General features: G+C 42.2%; 1 protein-coding gene across 1 annotated transcript; it reads right to left on the bottom strand.

The window, feature by feature from the left end:
- Positions 1–4548: 4548 nt before the first annotated feature.
- On the bottom strand, positions 4549–11981 carry KCNV1 (potassium voltage-gated channel modifier subfamily V member 1). The gene is made up of 4 exons (XM_019973505.2): positions 11575–11981; positions 9996–11358; positions 8607–9136; positions 4549–5134 (listed from the first exon to the last, which is right to left on the bottom strand). Exons 2-4 carry the CDS (start codon positions 10460–10462, stop codon positions 4623–4625), a joined length of 1509 nt encoding a protein of 502 aa, XP_019829064.2. The 5' UTR covers positions 10463–11358; positions 11575–11981; the 3' UTR covers positions 4549–4622.
- Positions 11982–14680: the final 2699 nt, after the last annotated feature.

Genomic DNA, 14680 nt, shown 5'->3' with positions numbered 1-14680 from the left:
GAACGATCCAGTAAGGAGGGAGGAAAGAGATGGGATAGAAGGGAGAGGGGAAAGGCATTCTGAAGCCATGTCCCTGAGTTTCAGAGAAGGGTGGACAGTTCAACTCTTATAATAGAAGGAAAGGCAGATTGAATAGGCACAGATGGAGGTAGGTGGATAAATGTGGGTGCTGGCCCTTGTGGAAAAATCTCTTCTAACTGATTCTATTTTCTGAGTGAAAGTGGAATCAAAGGGAGGTGTTAGAGGTTTATATTTATCTAGAGAGAGTGAATAGCTTCAGGAATTGCAGCATGATTGCCTTGCGGCGTTAAGAACCCATTTGGGATTTAGGCATGAATGTAAAATGAGAGCAGTCAGCACACGTTGGCTTTTTCTGTCTTCATGATCAGCTCTGCAAGGACAGCAGAAATAGGCAATGGGTTGGAATTAATTAGGGTTTGGATTTTACCAGTTGAATACTGGGAAGTAAGAGAGGGGCAATGGAGTTGAGGTGGTCAGCAAGGGAGTGATTTTAATACAAGGCAAGAGAGCATATGAAGATGGTGAGCATCCAAGTTGCCCCAGCATCCCTAAAGACATAAGCAAATGCCAATGGAGTTTGTGAGTAAAATTCTCCTTAAGTGACACTTTTATTAATATATCAGCATGGCTCAGAGACAGGTTTGGAAGTGGGGGGGCTTTTGCAAAGGAAAATCACCAAAGGAAGCACTAGAACACGTTATTTTCCAACAGATAGCATCCTGGACAGAACTGAAGGACTGATAAGGCAGAGATATTAATGGCTCCTATTTCAAAAGAGCAGACTTTTCATGTTAACAGAATGTATCAGTAGAAATATTTGTCAAAGCAGTAAGCTTACTCAGTGATAATGTTTTGCTCAGATAACTTGGGCCAACATGTATATTTTCTGCAAGAACTAGTCAAAAGATTTTAATGACAGCAAGAATTGCACATTGAAACACAGCACTGAGATTTCTACCTCAGTTAAATTCTTTGTGCATTTAATACATTATGCTTTATACTAATTTGCATTAAAATGGTAAATGCAACTATTCCTTGTATTAATATATATAGAAAAAATCCCAGTAAAACATGAACTTGAGGCCACTTCTACTATACATACCTCAGTAATTTCTTAAAATTGCTCCTTTAGGTACTCAAACATTACCTCTATGCACTCAAATGTTTTTAACTGCTGCTGCTGCTTCTGCTAAGTCGCTTCAATGGTGTCTGACTCTGTGCGACCCATAGATGGCAGCCCACCAGACTCCCTGATCCCTGGGATTCTCCAGGCAAGAACACTGGAGTGGGTTGCCATTTCCTTCTCCAATGCGTGAAAGTGAAAAGTTAAATTGAAGTTGCTCAGTCGTGTCTGACTCTTCGTAACCCCATGGATTGTAGCCTACCAGGCTCCTCTGTCCATGGGATTCTCCAGGCAAGAATACTGGAATGAGTTGCCATTTCCTTCTCATGTTTTAAACTAGTGTTCTTTAAATAGCCTATAGCCAAATTATTTATATGTCCAAACAAATTAAATATTGTTCTATAGCAATTATTCTTAGACTTTTGACAAATATCAAATTTTTAAAATATTGGAATATAAAATTAAAGTTCTTGCCTTGATTTGTTACTTAAATTTGGTTTGCTTATATGTACAATTTATTGAATAGATACACCAATATTTTATATAACAACAAAACTGACTAAGCAGTAATATTTTAAAATTTCTTTTGAAATGTCCACGTCTCAACAAAATTTATACAGTTCACATACCATATTTCTGGAGAACATATTAGAATTTTCTGCAGTAGGAAAAGTAGACATGTAATACACTTTTTTATTTTCTAGCTATTAATTATTCTAAAGATAATATTTTTCTTGTCTAATTGTGGCCACACAGTGTGACAGCTGTTCCTCAGATGCGTCATTCCACCTTTGAGAATAAGCTGATGTTTTTCTTAAGGCATGTTGAATCTCTCTAGCCGTAAGGAATTGGCTTACTTGCCCCTGGAGGGTATCTCTGCGCACAGTGTATATGGGAATAATGAAATCTGTCATATACCTTCAAGGAGTATCATTTTCAGGGACCAGCAGGTTGGAACTCATTCCTGGTTCTGGCACTCTCCATGGGCTGTGTGAATTTGGGCAGGTCCCTTCCTCTTTTTGTGCGTCAGCTTTGTCATCTGTGTTCCCCTCGCAGTCTTGAATAGAATATTAAATGCAAGAGAATAGGACTTGATCTGGTTTAACAAAGAATCTCAAGCCCCAGCACACAAATGGATCCTGAATCAATATTTGTTGGATGGATAAATATATAAATTATATAATTAGAAGAGTTTATCAATAGTTATTATGTAATAGGAATACCTTGAAGATACAGTGACAAAGTACATGATGAGTACAGAGTGCAGCCTGGATCTCTTCTTGGGGAGAGTTCTAGATAAGCCAGAATGAGTTTGCCTTCTGTGTCTATTTCCCCTTCAGATTGTGGATGGCGTTTATATTAGGGCAAGTGGCCCTGTGGTATGCTCTAACACCTGGGAATTGTGTAAGAGGGAAAATATTTATTTTATTACTACTCATATCTCTTAAATATTTCATAATATTTGGGAGAAGTGGAAACAAGCCAAATGGATTAAAGTATTTTAGCATACAATTTAAAACTCATGCCATCAAAGAAAAGGTTTTTAGAGCTTAACCAGGCATATAAGAAAACTAGAGGTAGTGTATATGATATTTCATTGATTTTAAGATGCGCATTTAAAAGTTTTTACATATCCAAACTCTGGATGCATTTTGCAATCAGTGGTATCTTACAATTGACTGGACTTTCTTTTGTTCTTTTTCCTGTCTTTTCTCTCTTCCTCTCTCTCTTCTTTGTAGTTTATAATATGCTATGCTATGCTAAGTCACTTCAGTCGTGTCCGACTCTGTGTGACCCCAGAGACGGCAGCCTACCAGGCTCCCCTGTCCCTGGGGTTCTCCAGGCAAGAACACTGGAGTGGGTTGCCATTTCCTTCTCCAATGCATGAAAGTGAAAAGTGAAAGTGAAGTCACTCAGTCGTGTCCGACTCTTAGTGACCCCATGGACTGCAGCCTACCAAGCTCCTCCGTCCATGGGATTTTCCAGGCAAGAGTACTGGAGTGGGGTGCCATTGCCTTTTCTGAGTTTATAATAAGGTATCCTTAAATAGATTTAATGACATATTATACAGACATATATTAAATTTGTCTTTCTCAGTGTTTATTTCTTACCATAACTCAACCCTAGAAAGGACCTGTTAGGCATTTTTCTAATTTCCCAGCCCATGGAATATTAATACCAAAGATATAAGCTATAATCTCTTTATATATTGCATGGATATATGTGTTGTATGAATAAAAACAGTAGGATTTTTTGTCCCCCTCAAAGAAACAATTTTTGTCCCCTTGGGGACACTATTATATTCATTGAGATTGCAGGTATGAAAATAATACTCTATATTATTCTTAGTTTTTGAAATCTCATTTACAAGAACATTGGCAATCATAAACTAATTCCCAGGTTTAGAACTGTTGGCTTTAATTATATAACAAACTGACTAGGAATTTTATTTTATCCTGAAATACTGTCAAAATGCATGTAAAGTTGGAACATTTGCTATTTACCCCAACGGTCAGAAAGCTATCCACAATACTTTTTGTTAACAATTGAAAGATTGTCAAATTCATCCAATGGTATCACTCAACATAACATTCTCATATTATGAAATAAGTTGATTTAATAATTTCAGTGTATATACATTTAAGATCCTCACCACTTCAACTTTACTTACAAAGTCACCATTTTAAAGACATAACTTGAACACCGAGTCAATAATGAGATATTTAAAGACCATCTAGTTTCCATGGAGTATAAAGAGATATTGCCTTTATGCTCCACATATGCACTCCATGGGAAGGATGAGGAAGTGCAATTCTCAAAGCCTTTAGTTAGCCCTCTTCTACTGCAGCCTAGGTAGTTTTTGGATTCTACCTTCAAAACTAATGATGGAACACAGAACTCAGTCCATTTGGGACCAACGTCTGCACCAGAGGAAAGATAGGCACTCAGTCTATGATCATCAAATCAGGATTTTCTCTCGAAAAGCTAATTGTTATATTCAGCAGCTTTAACTGTTCAAGAAAGGAGTGATTTACTTACTTGGAGAGTATCTTTTTATAACAAAATTGTTCACCATAATCTTCAATGTTCACTTATCTTTGCTCTGGGCTATGCCGTTTAATGTCCATCCTTTAAAATTAGAGGTGCAAAAGACTCTAAAAATTAGTGATAGGAAAACGTTTAACGTTATTGTATGCATTACACTATTATTTTATATTTGACAATTCCAACACGTGTCTATTGGCCTTGCTGCCTTGGGTGGTGTTAAATGGCTATTTTTGAGACTCAAGTGTGTCAGAACAATGTGCTGTTGTTTTGGGGGGATGTGGACTATTCTAGTAGACCAAGCAATGTGTCAACTAAAATGAACACAGGCAGGACTCAAAAGAGACTCAGCAGCAGTGTACAGACATCCACATCAAGGCTTTATCAATCAAGTTAGTTTTACACAAGTTTTGTAAGTAAACTGAAAGTGAATTCAAAACCAGAAATCATCTCCTCCACTGCTCCTAGTACTTGCTCTTTCTCTGCCTTTCAGTCGAAGCATCTCCATGATACTCCGGGCATAGACATCTCTCAAGTTCACACTGATATATGAGTCAGTGGCTATATTCTTGGTAAGTTTCTTCAGAGCCTCACGCTGTCTAACAGCTGCTTCCTTGAGCTTCAAGGTGAAGTAGCAAGCGGAGAAGCGGTCGTTAATAATAGCAATGGGCAAGGCCAAGACAAGGATTCCCGATAAGATGCACATGAAGGCCACAATCTTGCCCGTGGTGGTGTCTGGTCTGATGTCTCCATATCCCACGGTAGTCATGGACGTTGTGGCCCACCACCAGGCACAAGGGACGCTTGTGAAGGTTGTGTCGGGAATGCTCTGCTCAGCAAAATATTCCACAGTTGAAAATATAGAGATTCCCACAGAGAGAAACAGGAGCAGCAGGCCAACTTCTTCGTAACACTGGGTGATTGTCATTCCAAGGGAGCGTAAGCCTGAAATAGAACAGTTGGTGTCAGTCACGGCCACCCCTTCTCCCTTCCTCTGCCCATTTCCATCTCCCTCTCCTTCCCTGCTATCCATCCCAAAACATGCATTTGACATTTCCTATGGCTCCAGCATTGGGCAAAGTTCTGGGGGTACAGAGGTGATAAGTTACAATCTTCAGGAAGTTCTTAGTCTAGTTGACGGGGACTGATTGAGAAGGCTAAAAATAAATATAATCAGATTCATTCACTCACTTATCTATTAACACGTGCATGTGTGCATGCTAAGTTGCTTCAGTCATGTCCGACTCTGTGCACCCTGTGAACAATAGCCCGCCAGGCATTCTCCAGGCAAGAATACTGGAGGCAGGTATTCTTGCCATGCCCTCCTCCAGGGGATCTTCCCAACCCGGGGATCGAACCTGTGTTTCTTAGGTCTCCTGCAGTGGCAGGCGGGTTCTTTAACACTAGTACCACCTGGGAAGCTCCTAGCTATTAAACACCTACTATTTATACAAAAAAAGATGAGAGAAGAGATGAAAGGCAGGCAGGGGACATTTGATAGCACTTTGTCCTTTAGACAATGAGAGCCTTTGCAGCATTGTACGAGGAGGGCTCTTTTGGTCAGGTCTGCATTTCAATACATCACCTTGCACGCTATTCTAAGGCAGTTTTATGTTGTCTCCTTATATTTTATGTGTCTGTTTTTCTCACTTTCCTGATAAAGTTTAACACAATTAGGGGCATCATAATCTGAAAGAGCCAGAAGAAGTAAAAGATGAGAATGAAGTGAAGCAGTAAAAACAAGTTAGGATTCAGGAACAAAATTCACAAAAGAACATCAAATCTACATGTGAGGACATTCTAAAAGGAGGGGTTCCAGTACTCCTCCATTTCAATGACACCCATTGAAATTTTTGTCCTAAATACCAAAGTTATAACAAGAAAGGAGCCCATTATAGGATCGCTATTTGAATAAGGTATCTTCCCTAACACTAGAGATACTGATTAAAGTTTATCCATATTTTGAAGTCATATTAACATGATGTCACAGTGATATTGTCTCAAAAGTCCAAAGTAATACCTCTTGGAATTATGTTTAAATTTTTATTCACTAGAGACTATTTTAAATACATTAAAATACTATTTCTGCTCTTATTATTCTGAATTTTGTTCTTAGAATTTTGAGATGTTCTTTAATTATTAGCCAGCTATTTTAAAAGACCAATGAAAATAATTTGAGATTTAACTTTAAAAGACATTTTAAATAGTATCTTTAGAATACCTTTTAGAAAACTGGCCTTGATGTGTCTGTATTGAATTGGATTTCTGAAATTGAGAACATATGAAGAAATGCATAGTGTTTGGAAAGACTATTGTCATTCCAATGTTCTAAACAGTTCATTTGGAAAAGAAATAAAGTGGCCTGAATTTCTGCAGGTTATATCAATTAACTCAGATCATCCTAAACAATAACATGAGATAGATATTATATTTATTATGCCATTTTACGGGTGAGCAGACCAAGGCACAGAAAAGTAGCATATTTAGTACAAAGTAACATGCCAAAGACTTAAAACTAGGCTGTCTGGTCCACCACTGTCTTCTTAAACCATTATTTCATAATACTTCTCCATTTTATTTATAGTTAATACCTAGAGAAATATGTGCTCTATGTTTATATTTTGCTAAATGTAATGCTAAAGACAAAACTGTCAAATATTCATTGCAACTGCTCATATCTTTTCAATAAATTAAGACTTTATTAATACTTCTACTTGCCTTAGAACTGAGAAAACCTTTGAAGAGGTGACATTGTGGAAATTACTATTATTTTCCTTTTCCTTTCTTTTGGGGAAAAACGTAGTCTTTACTGGGTGTTTTTAAATTGAATCCTGTGAAGAGTTTATAAATACTAGAAGAAAGCATCCCATTATGGGTGTCAGAAAACAAAGAGTGGTACTTCTAAAAGTTGTTGGAAACCCCATTATCAAATCCCTGGTATGTGAGGCTAGCTAGGAAAATACACTACCAAAATTATATTAGGAGCAGTCCTAGTTTTCTCAGAGATGTGGGGGGAAAACATATCTGAGGTTCATTTCTTCCTAGATATATAAGGAGAGATCTCTACCATCAACTCCTTTTAGGTGACCAGTCAGGCATATATCCAGGGAAATCAGTGGGAATAGGAGTCTCTAGTCAGTTATTTGTATTTATATGTTTCGTATTAATATTGTATCCTACTCCAGTGTTTCTCAAAGTGTTTCTTAAGACCACCTACATCAAAGTTAGCTTGTTAAAATGCATGCTTCTGGATCCAACCCCCAAAACTAAAATTTGAGTCTCTAGAGTTGGGGCTCAGAATTTGCATTTTAACAAGCTTTTCAAGGGATTCTTGTTTTTATTAAAGTCTAACATAAGGGAACACATATGTGCTCCAGAACATCTAACAGACGGCAGGGCCAGTCACTGAGAATCCCTGCCCTTAGGGATGGAAGCATCATCTTTAATGGATTTGTATGATTTCCTCTGATTTGCCTATAATTTTTCATGTACAATTGTGTGTTGTGTAGACATTTTTCTAGAGAGAGTGTTCTTTAGATTTTCAAGGCTTTATGGATACATACAAAAAGCTAAGGCATTCTTGTTACTGTCTCTCTTATACGTCCCTAGTTCAGGACAAAAAAATTCTCAGATACTAGACAGGGCATTTAATTAGCGTCTTTAGCTTTCTTGTAAGTGCTTCCCGGATGGCTCATAGTGAAGACTCTGCCTGAGATGCAGGAGATGTGGGTTCCATCTCTTGGTTGGGAAGATCCCCTGGAGGAGGAAATGGCAACCCACTCCAGCATTCTTGCCTGGGAAATCCCATTGACAGAGGAGCTTTGTGGGTTACAGTCCAAAGGGTCGCAAAGACCCTTTTACTTCTAAAGCAAACATTTCCATTGTTTTCTCCCAAATTATGAGAAGGCCTCCAGTGCCCAGTCATCTCTTTTCGCATAGCCAGAGAAGGTCCTGGAGGACTGACTTTTCTTCTGCCAACAAACTTGTGTGAAAAACATTTCCTTCAACACAGAAAAGAAACTGGCTTATGTTCCTATATATCATATATAATTTGTGCATATCTTATTATGTGCTGTTTATGCATATTTTATGTAGCACCTTCCAGAAGCACTGTGTCTTTAATTTCTGTACATCTTCTGGGCACCTGGGTTAAAATAAAATGAACATATGGTTAAATAGTTTCTCACATGTCTTAAGGAGAGAAAGTGTATGAGAGGCAAGTTGTCCTCTCTACCTGTGATAACAACCTCAAGGTTTTGCATTTCAGTACCTTTCTGGAGATCATAATTGGGTGAAATATAGCAGGTGGTATTCTGAGTGTCAATTGAGAGTCAAGAGTCGCTTCCCTTGGACCCTGGTCAAAGCCCTAATGCTTAAGAACAACAGCGAATGAAAAGGCATCATGAAACCTGAATACCTGTGGAATGCCTGCCCAGTTTGAGCATGCGCAGAGCCCTGAGCAGCCTCAAAACCTGAACGATGCGCCCCACGTTTTCCAGCTCCTGTGTAGTCTGGCTCCCACTCAGGCTTTCTACCAGGAGAGTGATGTAGAAGGGCAAGATGGCAAGGAGGTCTATGATGTTCGGCACCTTCCTCAGGAAGCGGCACCTGTCCCTCACGCACAGGAAGCGCAGGACAAACTCGCCCGTGAACCAACTGATGCACACATACTCCAGGATTTCCAGCAGCTGTGGGTCCAGCCAGCTTAACTCGGCTGACATCAGGGCCATGTTGACGATGGACACTGCCACAAAGATGATGGAGATGACCCCAAAGATTCGGGCTGCTGTGCACGACCCAGGCTTCTCCAGGATGTTCCAGAGCTTCTGGCGGATGGTGGGGCAACGTCCCTGGGAGAAGTCCTGTTCACTCTCATGCTGACTCTCCTGGTCTTCTGTGTCCTTCTTAAAGTCTAACGTTTCACTCAGCTCCTTTCTTCTGAAGTATCTTTTAGGGAAGACAACCTGATTAGTCTAACTTTTTAAAAATACTGAAGTGAAGTGGGAATTAAACTCGGCAGTGAAGTCATGCTTCTTAATTCAGTAACATGCAGAACAAGTTCATGCTATATTTTACCCAGGCCATCTTTTCACAGGACTCAAATGTGAAAGATTATTGCTTTTAAAACGGAGCTTTTGTGGTAGAAGTTTATACAGAATAAATTATACGTAGCAAAGCTACTTTAGATTAATGCATTTTACGACCTAGTTTTTTCTTGTAACAAGAACAGAAGTTTGCAACAGGGAATTTTTTTTTTTTAATGTGGGTAATGGAAAGATATTCATAATAAAATGGTAATAATAGCAAAGTAATTGCAAAATAATAGATCACCAAAGTCCCACACTTATTCACAAAGAACCAACTTTCTGTCTTCTGGATTTAAAGCAGTTCTTTATCCAAGTTTTAAAACTGAAGCCTCCTAAGTGTGATAAAGCACCACTCTCTATACTGTAACCTACATCCCTGTAGGTGTATTTTTGGGAGCATAATTTTTGACTCATCTTTACAATCACCAGATCTTTATTGCAGGCCTGACCGATCTTGATTACAAATGAATTAGCATACCTTCACTAGAAAAAGCAGAAGGTTCAAAAAGTCCCATCAAAACTTGGCTTTGATGCTTTCCGGCCCCCACTACCACCCTGCCTTCTTCTGGCTCCTAAACGGCCACAGGTAGTGTTCTTAGGCCTGGCTCGAGCGAGGCTTGGGTGAAGTCTCAAATCTTGCCCCTGGACGCCCCATCCCCACGGCGCCCGCTGCCCCGCCCCGCCCCGCTGCGCCCCCGCCCCCGGCGCTTCGCGGGTACCTGTCCCGGCAGCAGGAGTCAATGCTGAGCTCGTCAATGCCCCAATACTGGATCTCCTGGAGGAAGGAGAGCGCGCACAGCTGCTCCATGACGTGCAGGCGACCGGTGCGATAGTAGTGCAGGACGTAGCGGAAGGCTTGCGAGCTCCGGTCGAAGAAGTACTCGTTGTCCACGGGATTGGCGTCGTCACAGAGCTCCAGGGGGCTGGGCACGGCGGCCAGGGCCCCGCGGCGCCGGCACGAGGCCACCACCACGGCCAGCTTGCCCAGGCGCGTGTGCGGGAAGCAGGACAGCGCCTGCTGCGAGAGCACAAAGCGGCTGCCGCCCACGTTGACGGTGAAGCTGTCCCCGAGCGCCAGGGGCTCCCCTTCACCCTCGCTGCAGAAGACGCTGGAGTCCAGCGAGGTCAGGGAGGCGCTGTCCAGCGAGGAGTCCGGCGGCGCCCGGCCCCGGGGAGGCAGCTCCATCCTCGCCGCCGCTGCCGGAGAGCTCCTCGAAGTTGAGGGGGAGGGGGTTGGCACGGCCGGGATTTCCCGGGCTCCCGAGGGGGGTTCCTCCCACCCGCGAACCTTTCCTCTCTCCACCCCCTGTGCTGGTTCTCCCTCTCGCCGCTAGGGAGCCGCGAGTGCGCGGGAGCCGCGCATCCGTGCCTGGGATGGAGACGAGGGGTGGCGCCCTAGGGAATCGCTCACGTGCGGACCAAGCCGAGGACAGCCTCCGGGCACACAATTGGTCGCTGTGGTCCTTCTCGGACTCACTACCCGATCTCCAACTTTGTAACTGAGACCTCCAGCCTGGAGGTGTTTGGGTGGAAGGCCTCGCGGCCGCTGGAGCGGGTGGGGAGGGACAGAGGAGGGAGGTCTACCGTGGAGGAGGGCTCGTCGAATCTTGAAGGAATGTAAGCAAGGGGGTGGGTGAGACTCAGGCCCGCCTGCAGGGGACCAAAACGGAAAGTTCAGCAGCAAAGGAAGGGGTAACCGGGTCTGAGTCTTTTGCAACTTCGGGGTGTATATTCCTCCCTCTTCTTTTGCGGCGCGGCCTCATAGGCCTCCCGGGGAGCGGTCGCTGGCGATGCGCGCACGTGGGGGAGGGTGACCCGGGCGCGCGAGGCGTATCATTTGCTGGCATTCACTCTCAATCATTCTGGCACCCTCCTCTCCTAATTTTTGACCTCCTGGTAGGGAAATGAGCGCAGTTAACGCTGACTTTTGATTAAGTCTCGGCGAGTCACTGCGAACCAGGGGTCGTGGCCAGCTCGTATCACATGTTGAGACACTTTGCGCCCTTTGGTTCAGCCGAGTCTGTCCCTACAAGTTTCCTGGAGAGGAGGTGTTCTGGGCGCGTTTCTCGGCACACAGCGAAGCTGTCATTTTAGGAGAAGGGAAGGCAAAAAGACAAGGACTAGAACAGGCGTGGGCTGGGGCAGGAGTTTAAATAGGAACGACAACTCGGCAAAGGGAGAAGCCGAGCGCCGCGCCCAGGTGAGGCTAGGAATGCATCCTCGGGGTCCCCGGGAGTCACGCCCTGGCCAACCTGTTGGACACCGGGCTGGAGTGGGGAGGCGGGCAGGGTGACTCACCTGCTGCTCCAGGCACATCTGGGTTGCGCTAAGTGCTCGCTGCTGGTTACGGAGCCTAGGTTTGATCCTCTGGATCTACACGAGTCTGACTTGACAGGTCCGGGAGCAGAGCTGTGCTCGCCACCGAGTTCTTCTGGTCTCCACTTGTCGCCACGCGACTCGCGGCTCCGGCCCCGCGGCTGCGGCGGAGGGTGGCCGCCCCCGCTCGCGTTCCCTCCCAGCCCCCGGCGGTTCCCGGCGCCAGCTGTGGGGAGTGCGGGGAGCGGAGGGAGCTGAGACCGGAGGAGGAAGTGAGGCGCTCGGTGACTCTGAATATTACATTCATCCTGAAGGCACTTCAAGGATTCCTGTATTAGATTCCCGGTTCCCTGAATCTGTGCGCTCAGGAATGCTAAAGAACAAAATTTTCAGCTGTGTAACTGCCCTAATCCTGCTAAACTCAGGGTTAGGGCAATTATGTTAACTGCTTTGGGTGGCATGGTTCAAGGTTTTCCCATTAATTTCAGCAAGCTTCAGGAAACCTTGCCTTTTTTTTTTTTTTTTTTTTCAAAAGTCTTTGCAAAAATAGGTGAACCATACTTATCTCCTCCCCTCCCCCACCTTGTAAGTAGTTTTATAAAGTATTTATAAGGAGATAAGCAGGCAGTTTGATGCAGTACAAAGGGCTTTTTCATAGACTGATGTGAAACACAGCTGTGTAGTTCTGGCTTTGTCAGCTAGCAGTGGGACCTCTAGCCAGCAAAGGCCTCAACACTTTCCTTAGTAAAAGTTCAAGTTTTAATTAAAAAACACTCAGTGTTTACTGGGTGCTTACTTTAGGCCAGGAAATTTTTGTAAGCCCCTTACCCATCCAGTACTTTGTGTGATTGTCATAACAATAGTGTGAAGTAGAATATTCATTGAAAGGACTGATGCTGAAGCTCCAATACTTTGGCCACCCGATGCAAAGAGCCCACTCATTGGAAAAGACCCTGATGCTCTGCAGGATTGAAGGCAAAAGAGAAGAGGGCAGCAGAGGATGAGATGGATGTAAAGCATCACTGACTCTATGGATACGAATTTGAGCAAACTCGGGGAGATAGAGACAGATGGACAGGGAAGCCTGGTGGGTTATAGTCCATGGAGTTGAAAAGAGACATGACTTAGTATATAGGTACTGTGAAGTTTTTTTTTTTTTTTTTTTTTAAGGAGGTGAAGCTTTTCCCTTGCATAGAGAGAAAAACTTCTCCAGTATTTCAATTGTTGATTGGGCATTGAAAAAAGCCAAAAGTTCTGCCTTATTCATCCCTTAGTGTGAATAACTTGAATCAAATGATTAGCAGTAGCAGTCTCCCGTAACTTTACAGATTATTGTGAGGAATTGGGAAAACTGGCCGAGGAGAATGACAGCTTTGGGTGAGAAGGGAGGTCTTGGAAGGTGACCAGAGGTTAGCAAATGGTGTCTGAGGCTCATGGGTCTCTTGCACTGCCACCAGCACCTTGGACTTCAGTTGTAATAGTGGTGTCTTGTAGAAGCAATTGTAAGCAATTGTAACAGTAACCATCCTTGAAGTGTAAGCCTCAAGCTAAGCATCTGAATTCTCACAATGATCCCATTAAGTAAATTCTGTTATCCTTCCCTGCTGCATGCATGCTCAATCGTGTGTGAGTCTTTCCTACTCTATGGACTGTATGGGGCTTTTCCCAAAAGAATACTGGAGCAGGTTGACATTTCCTCCTCGAGAGTATCTTCTGGACCCAGGGATCTAACTTGTGTCTCTTGCATTTCGGTCAGATTCTTTACCACTGAGCCATCTGGGAAGCCCATGTACTGTTATCCTTAGTCACAAATCTCAACTCAGAAGCTCACAGGTAGTAAGAAGCGTTTCCGGTTGTACAATGAATGTGTAAAGGAGTATGTGAAGGGGTCTTTCTGACTTCAGATTTCATTTCAACTGTTAAGATCCAACATTTTCAATTGACCTTCAATATTGACTAAAACGATTTCAACTAATTAATAGTTAGTCCTAATTATAACTAGGAAGATGATTACTAGTTAACTGGGAGTATACAAACACAAATGACCCATCTTAAAATATAGAGTCTCTTGGATAGTAAAAATCCCTGCCTTCTTCCGTGTACTGACCCCTTTAATCTGTTACCTCTGCCCTCTCATCGATTGTCCAGGTTTGAGTCAGAGAGTCCAGTGGAAAACATACAATGGTCAGGGACAATGAATCCATTCAAAGGGTATCCTTTCTGGTCTCTGATCTTGACTTGACATATATCTTGAAGTATGTGAAGAAGTGAAAGAAGAATTGTTGCTAAGTAGTTGTGGGTGGTGAGGTCTTGCTTTCGATTTCATTCCTACTTAGCATGGGAGGAACATGATTGTCATGTAGGAGGCAGCACAGAACTGAGACATGAAAACTCGACAATCTAATGACTTTGAGTGTATTTCCCGAGTCATCAGATGTCATATTCGGGTGATTCTCCATTAACAGTCTTGTGTGATGAAGTGCTCTACTGGTATTTCACTTTATCTATCAAGTCTTTGAAATATCGATATGAATATTGAATCTCCAGGTACAGCTTGTATTTTTAATTCTTCCAATTTTTATGAATATTTCCAAGTTTCTTAATGAACAATATTCTTAATAGTCATATTTTTAAATCGGATAAAAGAAAAATCACAAGATACCTTAAGCTGACAATTATAAAAGTAAAAAAGTCATTTGAAGCCACATTCAAAATGTCTATGATTACAAATCTAGAACATTTTATCTAGGTTTTTGAAAAAGTAATGAGAATGTATTTATATTAACATTGTATTCAGCTATTCTGTGATTTACTTAGGGGCTTCCCTGGTGGCTCAGAAGGTAAAGCATCTGCCTGCAATGCAGGAGACCTGGGTGATTTATTTAAATAATATAATGTTTCTGTGAAATTATTAATTATCTTTTCTATGAATGTTTTAAAAGGATTATACATACATGATCATAAGTGATTGAAATATTTTTTAAGGAAAGTGTACATTTCTTATTAATTTATATTCAAAGTACTGCAACTTTATATATATAAATATCATGATAATTAAATAGATAAAGAACATGTAATGACTGAAATA

This window comes from Bos indicus, chromosome 14, assembly GCF_029378745.1.
Source record: "Bos indicus isolate NIAB-ARS_2022 breed Sahiwal x Tharparkar chromosome 14, NIAB-ARS_B.indTharparkar_mat_pri_1.0, whole genome shotgun sequence".
Taxonomy (NCBI): Eukaryota; Metazoa; Chordata; class Mammalia; order Artiodactyla; family Bovidae; genus Bos; species Bos indicus.
The sequence above is the reverse complement of the archived record's forward strand: the minus strand, read 5'-3'. Positions and strand labels throughout refer to the sequence as shown.

What these genes read in the sequence shown, in the direction of transcription:
- KCNV1 (XM_019973505.2), bottom strand. Translation starts at nt 10,462, where the DNA reads ATGGAGCTGCCTCCCCGGGGCCGGGCGCCGCCGGACTCCTCGCTGGAC. An exon ending in GACTCCTGCTGCCGGGACAG is followed by an intron (nt 9,137 to 9,995) that starts GTACCCGCGAAG and finishes CTTCCCTAAAAG; the next exon opens with ATACTTCAGAAGAAAGGAGC. An exon ending in ACTGGGCAGGCATTCCACAG is followed by an intron (nt 5,135 to 8,606) that starts GTATTCAGGTTT and finishes GTTCTATTTCAG; the next exon opens with GCTTACGCTCCCTTGGAATG.